Source organism: Pelophylax lessonae (genome assembly GCF_965119305.1).
Source record: "Pelophylax lessonae genome assembly, chromosome: 7".
NCBI lineage: Eukaryota > Metazoa > Chordata > Amphibia > Anura > Ranidae > Pelophylax > Pelophylax lessonae.
This window is the reverse complement of record NC_138774.1, coordinates 215108025-215118269: the sequence shown is the minus strand read 5'-3', so window position 1 is coordinate 215118269 and position 10245 is coordinate 215108025. Positions and strand designations below refer to the sequence as shown.

The following is a 10245-nucleotide window of genomic DNA, read 5'->3' as shown; positions in this document are numbered from 1 at the left end:
CTTGAAGCACTGGGGTCCTTGGTTTAAATCCCAGCCAGCACATAATGCACTAAATAGCTCAGTGGTTAGTACTGGTGCTTTGCATCATGGAGTTCTTGCTTTGAATCCCAGCTATCACATAATGGAATACATGCACAGTGGTTAGTACTGATACTTTACAGCACCAAATAACCTAATGGTTAGCAATGCTGCCTTGGGGCCCTGGGGTTTGAATCTCAGCCTGAACACAATGCACCAAATAACACTGGGGGTCACTGGTTTGAATGCCAGCTAGGGCGCAATGCACCAAATAGCACTTGGGGTCACTGGTTTGCAAGGGTTAGCACTTTGCCTTGCAGCACTGGGGTTCTTTGTTTGACTCCCAGACAGGGCACAGTAGTTAGCATAAGGATCTTTATTTTGTTGTCCGGCCAGTGCACAATGCATGAAATAGCTCAGTAGTTAGTAGAGCTGCTTTGCAGCACTGGGATCCTTGGTCTGAATTCCAAACAGGACATAATGCACCAAGTAGCACAGTGGTTGACAAGTCACTAGTATTTACGTATGTAATGACACATTTTTCTATTTAGTTCATTTTTGTAATTTCAGTAGTATTTCTGCACTATTTCACAGAGCTTTGTGATCATTCGACATGGACAACTAGATGCCCAACCCCACAGGGGGTTACACCATTGTTGTTATAGTGCAAGAAAGGTAGCGCCTTACAATCCTGTTTGCGTATGATGCGTATAAAATAGATTGCTACAATGTATATACAATGTGTTACTGTGTTGTATATACAATAGATTGCTATGGTGTATCTACAATATAATACAACACTCTCTCTGACGCAAGCTATGCAACCCAGAAGTGAAGCCAGTGGTGGCCAAGCAATTAGTATTTTCAAAAATAGGTCATCATTGGCAGCCTGTCTGTCGTATTTGTAGGATTGTTTCCCTGTTGTAATGGTGCAAGAAATATATATATATATATATATATATATATATATATATATATATATATATATAGTATAAATATCGTGTATTATATATATATATATATATATATATAGTATAAATATCGTGTATTATATATATATATATATATATATATATATATATTATACTATATATTTACATACCATAGCAGTCTATTATATGTACATCATGGTAACATATTGTATATACACATCGTTGCAATCTAATATATATACATCATAGTAATATACTGTATATATATCATAGCAACCGTCTGTATACCATAGCCATGGGACATGACATTTTGTGTCTTATTACAGGGACAGGTGATTAGTTTATGATCCCTAATGGTTGGGAAGTGATTGCACTGATACAAGGAAAGGAAAATCTGTCCAATCAAAGTTTACAAAGAAATGCCTGCTGAGCATTTAATATGGAGATTCCTGCTAACCTTGAGCAATCCATTAGGTATGTGCATATATGCATCACCTGTGTGATTAGCAGCCATGATGCCAATGTAAAAGTTAAACCCCCACAACCACCATGCAGCAAGTACACTTATTTTTACCTTGATGACTTTTTTTCATGGGGTAAATTCATTAGGAAATAAGTTAATTCAACCTGGTGGGCGGATGGTGGGGGTTATTTGCTGCAGAGGAACCAATGAATGATAGGATCAATTAGCATACCCATTGATTGGGGGGTGGGGCTGGGATCTCCACCTCTAAAGTAAATAGGCCAATTTAATGGCCTTTCAGGTTTGAGGAGGCATTTTCATGGACACACTAGAAGAAGCAGTTGGGGTATGAGGAAGCTGGTGCCAAGGTTCCATGCAAGTTGCTTCAGTGCTTGAAGGACTCCTTTTGTGCTAAGGTGCACTGGTGGCTTTTGGACAAGAACGTGTCCAGTGTTTTATTGAGGCACTTGAATCTTTTACTTCCCTTGTGGACTTCCTGGAGACCAGAGAACTTTCAGCGCTTGGGGTCATGTACAGCCAACAGGCTTACCCTTCATTTACCCTGAACCATGGTATCATCCAAGATGGCTTTGGGGGTTACCACCACTCCTCCCAGGCCTTTTATTTCCCAACTGTGAGGACAGACAGTGGGGATCTGGGAGAGCACCAGGCTCAGGTCATGGCTTGGAACCACACTCCTCAGCTGGAGCCCCCTGGACACCTCAATCTCCGTGCTCCCACAAGTCACCAGTTAAGAGAGGAACCCCCCTGTGTGGTGGAAAGCAGGAAGATCAAGGAGGAGAGCGAGGACTCTAATGGATCAGTGGAGGAGAAGAGTCACCAGGTTCCTCAGTATTACCCCCATGCCTGGACTCCAGCCTTCTGGCCGGGGAGCCCCAATCTTTCCAGCGAGACCCAGAAAAACACCAGTGTCCCAGGCTCCATCGTGTACCCGATGCCACCCAACCAGAGCCCCAACACTCCAGCGGAAACTGCGGCGGCTAACATGGAGAGCAGCCGCTGCAGCAGTGCCCCCACCGGAGAGGTGACCAAAGAGAGTGGCTCACCTGCCAGCCGCTCCCTGACCAGCCCAGGGGCCCAGGAGGAGATTCTGTCCGAAGATGGAGATGACACGCTGGTAAGTGGCTATGTGAAACTTCTACGCTTGGTTTGTTCCAAAGTCTATTATTTTGTATATCTATAGCTGGCCTTGAAAGTCTTCCTAATCCTTTAGGTTTAACTAAAGGCAAACCCCCCCCCCCCCCATCATCCATATTTTTTTTTTTTTAAGCTTATCAGTAGTTGTTGCTGTCTGTGCCCCTCTTTAAAGAGATCCACCCTCTGTTTGGCCTGTTTACCATTATTATTAAAAGTAAATGACAATCCCAAATTTTGGGTTATTCCCAGAAAAGTAATCGGGGGGGGTGGGGGGAATCCTTCCAATGGGGACACTAGTTATGATGACCTGGGGGCCCTAAGGAATTCCCATAATTTGCAGGGATTTCCTCTCCCTAACTGTTTGGCTATGGGACAGGAAGTTAAGGTAAATCTCTGCAATGGGACACTGATAGGGAGGGGGGAACCCTCCCTTGCTCTATCCAAAATGGGGGGGGGGGGGGTGAATTTTGGCTATAGTTATACTGTAATGGAAGAAATGAATTGAATCTCTCCACCTGGTTCTGTAACTATCAAGTGCATGCAAAAACCCAACAAGAGCCTGCTATCCTTTAGTCTCTAGAGCCAATACTTTTATATTGCTGACCCAGAGCAAGTGTGTATTGGGAAAGTCCAAATTCCTTATCTGCATACTTGTTACCTGGCTGTAAGGCTCCATTTACACCTGAGCGTAGCAGTTTACTAGCTTGTTTTTTTTTTTTTTTTCTCCCAGGTGTGTTTTTTTTTTTTTTTTTATACTGGTTTTTAAAGCGTTTTAGAAGCCTATTACAAGCGTTTTACAGCTTCAGGTGTTTGTTTAGCCCCTTAGAGAGCACTAGGAGGGGGAAGAGGGATAAGAAGCTAGGGGTGGAGAGCTGCTGTGAGCAGAAAACGAGCAACAAAAGTCTCAAGACAGGCGTTTCTATTTAAGTATATGGGGCCCAAAAAAATGCTTGTAGTCTGCCAAAAAAGCTCATGTACTTTTTTGAGCGACAGCCGTTTTTGCTTCAGGCAACAGAATGCTCAGATGTGAACGACCATTAAAATGAATGGGATTTGGCTTGTTGAGCGTTTTTTAGAGCTTCAAGCAGAAAGGATGAACATGACAGCCAGGCAACTAGCATTTTGGGGCAGGATTGGCAATGGCAAACTCAACACTCTCTCTGGTGTTGGAGATCCAGAGTAATAGATATGAGCCCCCTTATTTTGAATATCCAGCCAAATCAAAATTAATAGCACTGCTGCTTAACAGTTCTTGGATGTGGTAGCTGCATTAGATAGGTGTGTATGTGTATATATATACATACATACATACATACATACATAATGTGTGTATATATTTTATTTAATTTTTATTTTGCAGCAGCTTTCGGGGTGGTTGCCATTGTTTGCATGCACTGTGGGGGGGGATGAAGGATCCAGTGTCCTGGATATGGGCAGCAGTAAAAGCCTAAAATGTTTAACTACATTGCTTTTTTCTTTTAGGAAATGCCCACTGAAATAGAAATGGAGCAGTTTGCTAGGGATCTGAAACAGAAGCGGGTGTCTATGGGGTTTACACAAGCAGATGTGGGCTATGCCTTGGGAGTTTTGTATGGTAAGCACTCTACCCCCTTTATCTCATGTAAATTGTTTTAAAGCTAATTTTTTTTTTTTTTTTTGCATCTCCTGGAATGTCCTCCATTTCCCATCATAAAGCCGACCCACTCCATGTGGTGAGGTGCTACATTTAGGTTTCTCAGTCTGGGTATTAAGGCTCATGAAGTAGTTACAGAAGTAACCTTTGGGCCCTTTCACGCAGGCATTCTGATCAGGTCTGCATGAAAAACTGGCAGATGGACATGATCGCAAGGTCCATGCAGCACTATGGACTGGTGGATGTCTAAGTCTACAGCCGCCTACCTTCAGGTCTGGGAAAAGGACTGCATTCTTTCCAGTTTTTAGACTGGATGGGTGGGGGCCTGATGACAATGAAGTCTATTTACACCTAGCTGCCCATATAACTGACATGGGTCCCCTGTGCAGAAACTGAACGGGCATGGATGGGACTTCCACCCTGATCGGCAGGGGATCTGTTCACAGAGCCCCCTGCTGATTGTAGCAGATGGTGCTCCATCTGTAAGAAGGCACTAAAGTTATGCATTGGGCTGCACATGGGCTCAAAAAGTTAACAAAATGTAGATTTTTAGTTTTTTCTTTAGTTTAAGTGTTGGAAAATTCTATTTTGTATCCCGTCTAGGAAGCCTATTGGGGAAGAGTTTACATGTCTTCTGAATAACCATAAACGCTTCATGAAGTTCTAACCCTTAAGGGATGAATTTGCCCCTGTAGTTCTAATGTGTTCTCCATTTGCTGGTGTCAAAACTAGAAGTATTTGCCCTGTCTGTAGATATGTTGACTTTTTTTTTTTTTTTTACAGGAAAAATGTTTAGCCAAACAACGATCTGCAGGTTTGAGTCCCTCCAGCTAAGCTACAAAAATATGTGCCAGCTTAAACCCCTGCTAAATCGCTGGCTGGGAGAGGCAGAACACAATGAAAACCTTCAAGAGGTAAGCAGGACTTTGAAATAACTTCTAAAGTTTGTAGTTACAACAATTGGTTTGAGAAGCCATTTTTAAGGCATATTTGCTTCTGAAAAATGTTCAATGAGCAACTATAGAGATGGCCACTCCTGACTCCCCAGGCTGATCAATTGGCTGACTTCACTAGCTGCAAGTTTTGGTCCAGGTTTTTAAGTCCTAAACAGTGATTTCAGTGGTAGGGCTAAAATAGACTACTCAGTTTACACCCTTTGGGCTGTAAGTAAAGCCAACATACATGCATATTGGGTACCTTCTTGGTGTTAAGGGAGGGGGGGTCTGGAAGATGTGAAACAACTTTTCAGTTGACATTTGATTTGGCCAATAAAACCTTCTTGTAATTTTTATAGCATTATCAGGCAGGCTAGACTATTTCCAGAGATGTATAGTAACTAAGTAGAACTACTTCACTACTGTACTTAACCACTTGCCTACTGTGCACTTAAACCCCCTTCCCATCCAGGCCAATTTTCAGCTTTCAGCGCTGTCACACTTTGACTGACAATTGCGCGGTCATGCTACACTGTACCCATATGAAATTTTTATCACTTTTTTTCACACAAATAGAGCTTTCTTTTGGTGGTATGTAATCATCTCTGGGTTTTTTTTTTTTTAAAAAAAAAAAAGAATAAAGACAGAATTTTGGAAAAAAAAAGTTTTTCTTATTTTCTGCGAGTAAATTTTGAAAATAAATTTTTCTCCTTCACTGATGTGCACTGATAGGCTGCACTGATGGGTGGCACTGCTGGGCACTGACGGGTGGCACCATCAGTGCCCATAGTGCTGCCAGTCAGTGCTAATCAGTGCCTAGATGAGCAGGCACTGATGGGCACTCACTGGCAGCACTATGGGCACTGATTGTGGGCATTGATGGGGGACACTGATGGCGGGCACTGTTGGGGGCAATTTGTGTGGTGTTTTTTTACCTTTTAGTAATCAGGGCACTGGTGATCAGTGCCCTGATTACATGTCTGTGTCCCCGGCGGCTGGCGGCTCCCCCTCCTTCCTCACACTGCAGGCTCCGTGTGAGGAAGGAGCGCCGGCGATGAGAGATCTTATATGTTTACATATGAGATCATCTCTCATTGGATGGTCCGATCACGTGGTGAATGGCCGCTGTGATTGGCCATTCACCACGATCTGTGATCGGCTGTGTCCAAGGGACACGGCCGACACAGATTCTCCCCGATGCGCGCTCGCGGGAGCGCGCGGGGAGCCTGCTTCTGGGAGGCTGTTTAAAAACGGCCTCCCGAAAATTTGAGTCCGCGCTGCAGCCGTATATAGGCTGTAGCGTGGATGGGAGGTAGTTATGTACCGAAATGCGGTATCTGTACTTTGAGTAGAATTTTTTTTTTTTTTCTCCTACTTCCACTTTTACTTCACTACATTTTCTTTCAATGATTTCAATACTTCTACTCCAATATATTTTTTTGTGCTGCATAGTTACTCGTTACAATTATAAATTCCACTGCCAGAACAGTAGATGGCAGGTTTCGTGAAGCTCCAAACATGTGTATTATCAGCGCATACGTAAATAAATGCTACTGTATGTATAAATAAAAGCTGCATTTGAAATAATAAAAAACAATATGATCAAACTTTTGACTTCTTTAACTACATAACACAGTACTTGTACTTTTACTTTCAGTACATGAGTAGCAAAATTTAAAAAAAAAAACTACTTGCAATACTTAAGTACAAAAAATGTTGAATACTTTAGTACTTCTACTCAAGTCACTTTTTGATTGAGCACTTCTACTCAAGTCACTTTTTGATCGAGCACTTGTACTTTTACTCAAGTATGGGGTTCAAGTACTTTAAACAACTCTACTATTTCTTGTCAGTTGTATGCTTTCTTGACTGGTGTCTCTGAAACAATACTTAACTATTTTTTTTTTTTTGTCCTTAGATGATCAATCGGGAACAGGCGCTGGCTCAGTCCCGGAAGAGGAAACGAAGAACAAACATTGAAAACATTGCAAAAGACAGCCTGGAGATTTATTTTATGAAGAACCCCAAACCAGGTGCCCAGGAAATGGAGCAGATTGCCCGGGATCTGCATATGGAGAAGGATGTAAGCATTATTTTCAGAATGACCTAATGGGATTATGCCTTGTAGAGATGGTTGGTGTAGGCAGGTGCAGTTGGCTAGTTTGTCACTAGGTGGCTCTGTGCCAGAATAGTGTGTTTACTAGGCCCCTTTTAGTTAAGTCATCCTGCAGTGATGTCATGGGTGAGTCAATGCCCAGTTATTAACCTGGTTGGGAGGAGCTCTAGGGCAGATGGTGCATGGAAGCCAAACATCCCACACCAGCATGTGGAAGCCTGGGAGTAGTAGACCTTCACCCAGGACAGCCAGCTGTAGACTTCCTGACCCTTATGGAGGTGGGGCTAAGGTAGGTTGCAAAAGGCTTTTTGGGCCAGGCCAAGAGTTTGAGTGAGGTTATTTCCCCCCCCCCCCCCCCTAGCCTAGAAGGTCACAGGAGAGGCGTACCTGTGGAGGAGGGGAGTGCAGAGAACAGTCCTGTGAGTACGAATAATCCTGGGTAGAACATTAGACTGTAGAAGGAGACTGCTGTCTAAAGTGCTGCCTATGCTTTCACGTGTAATTACTGCAGACTTTCCTGACTTCCATCAGTACAGTGCAACAACCTCAATGTGTGGACATTCCTTTCTTGGAAAACCAGTTTATCAACTTTACATTGGGCAAATGGAAGAGTAGGTCAAACTGTCCCCTTGTTGGGTGCTAGGTGTATGGAGCCAGAAGTGAGTATAGTATACTACATTTCAACTAATAATACACAAACTTTGCTGGGACTACAACAATGACCGTTAGGACCTAGATCAGGGGTGTCCAAACTATGGCCCTCCAGCTGTTGCAGAACTACACGTCCCATGAGGCATTGTAAATCTCTGGCATTCAGACTTAACTAGGCATGATGGGAATTGTAGTTCCTGAACAGCTGGAGGGCCAAAGTTTGGACACCCCTGACATTGGTGTGGCTGGCTGTACTTTCACTTGACAGTCAGGATCACATGTGGGTTGCTGTGTGCTGCCCCTTAGACCAGAGCATTTTTCTCTATAAAAAATCTGGTTGTTGGTGGTTTCAGAAGACTCCATGATGGTCAGAGGACTGGTTTCAGTTTAGCAAGTGAAGTGGGTGCTACTTATCCAGCTATATCTACAAACTATTGTCTTCATGTTTTCTGGTCTCTGTATCCTCATATCTTGACACTTCTTTGTTCTCCAGGTGGTCCGTGTCTGGTTCTGTAATCGCCGTCAGAAGGATAAGCGCCAGATTGTGAAGGAACCTAGTAACGAAGGTTATGAACCGCAACACATCGTCCCTCATGTTGGCGTTTTTTCTCATCAGGAGATGTCATCTCCAGGATATATGTCTGGGTCACCACCAATGTACAACCCTGTGTTTAACCACAAAAACGACATGTTCCAACAGCCTGTACCTCATGGAATGCAGCTTGGAAATCAAATATGCTAACTTTGAGTCTAGAACTTTTATGAAATGGGACTGCTGGCCTTCCCTGCTTATACCAGGATTGTGTTCTGGCTTCAGCGTGAAGACCTTTTTTATTTTAATTTAAATTTTTAGACACTTTTAATGCTTCGCAAGACTCTAAGTGTCTCTAATTTTTACTCTCGAATCTGCCACGGTCTACCTCTGATCTACAAAGTGGAGGTCTCCTCTTCCTCAAATTTAGAGGTGTTACTTAGGGAGAGCTCAGAGTCTTTGTAATCAAATGAGAAACTGATATAATGTGGCTTGCTGGGAGGGTTTTATTCTGGAGTTTGTTTTTTGATGATTTTAAAATTCCCTATGTCAACCAGTTTGCTATCAGGTGCTTACAAGTTTAGGACTGGAAGGACCTCCTGAAGTTTGGATACCAGAGGCCTGACTCCCAGCTTGAGGCTTATGGGGGAGTAGCAGTATTTTTCAGGGAGTGTTAAGGGGGTAACAGAGCAAACACTGGAATATTATGACGTCCCTTAATGTGAAAAATGGCCAATCTGAGGGATTTACAGGGAGGTGTATTTTTTTTTTTTTCTGTTAAACATTTTGAGATGTTTCCATTGCAGTCTGCAAATGCTGGACTTCTGGCTGTTATGGCATACCGGTTTCATTACTTTCTGGGATTAGCCTAGAACAAGTGCCCTGGTTTTGCACAGGGATTCTGATCTACATATCTGTTCTTGGGTTGGTGACTCAACTTTGAAGCTGTTGGGTGGGTAGAAAACCAGGAAGCTAACAATTTTACGAAGGTGGTAAACTATGGAGTTCAACAAAATGAACCTGGTAAAGGTTGACTGAAGATTATGGTAGTGTGGGTTCCCCCCCCCCCCCCCTCCCCTGTGACTTGTAAACAACCCTTTTTTAAATCCTTAAACTGGATGCATGCCTACATGAAACAAGTCTGATATAAACGGGTTAAATTGCATCTCATGATTGTATATTGTCACATCAATTATTTTAAGCATGAATTCCCCCTCCCTTTTTGCTGACTTGTCCCAAGCTATGTATGTTTTTTGCACATATATGTATACATGTAAATATGGTCACTTGGATAAAGGAGATTTTAATGCTATGATACTGAAGTTTCCTTTTTTTTTTCTCTCTACGAATGGGCTTGTAAAGGCTTTGTGAAAAAAAAGCTGGAATTTTGGCTGTGCTGGATTAGAGTAGCCACTGTAACCCTAAAACGTGACTCCACAGTCAAATTTTCCAATGACGATCTGGGCAAATGTTGTTTGAGCACATGCCCTACAGAGATTCACTTTTTGCTCATTACATGGGAAGCAGGGGTGGGAGGTCAGTGGTTTCTGTGTGGACATCTTCTGTGATTGAGAGGTTTGGTGATCTCCATAATGTTGTACCATAACTTTGGTGGAAGGTGGCCTAAAGCAGTGGTCCTCAACCCTGGCCTACAGGGCCCATTAACAGGCCAGGTTTGCAAGATAACTGAAATACATCCCAGGTGATATCATTTGCTGCTCAGTGATTGCAGTACTCTAGTCTGCATCTCCCCAAGGTAATACTTAAAATCTGGCCTGTTAGTGGGCCCTGAGGACCGGAGTTGAGG

General features: G+C 43.0%; 1 protein-coding gene across 1 annotated transcript; it reads left to right on the top strand.

Moving 5' to 3' along the window:
- Nucleotides 1–1942: 1942 nt before the first annotated feature.
- LOC309559353 (POU domain, class 5, transcription factor 1.1-like) lies at nt 1943–8648 on the top strand (the record flags this gene model as incomplete). Its single annotated transcript, XM_082262595.1, has 5 exons — nt 1943–2551; nt 4054–4165; nt 4988–5118; nt 7058–7222; nt 8400–8648. 5 exons carry the CDS (start codon nt 1943–1945, stop codon nt 8646–8648), a joined length of 1266 nt encoding a protein of 421 aa, XP_082118721.1.
- Between the last annotated feature and the right edge of the window lie 1597 nt (nt 8649–10245).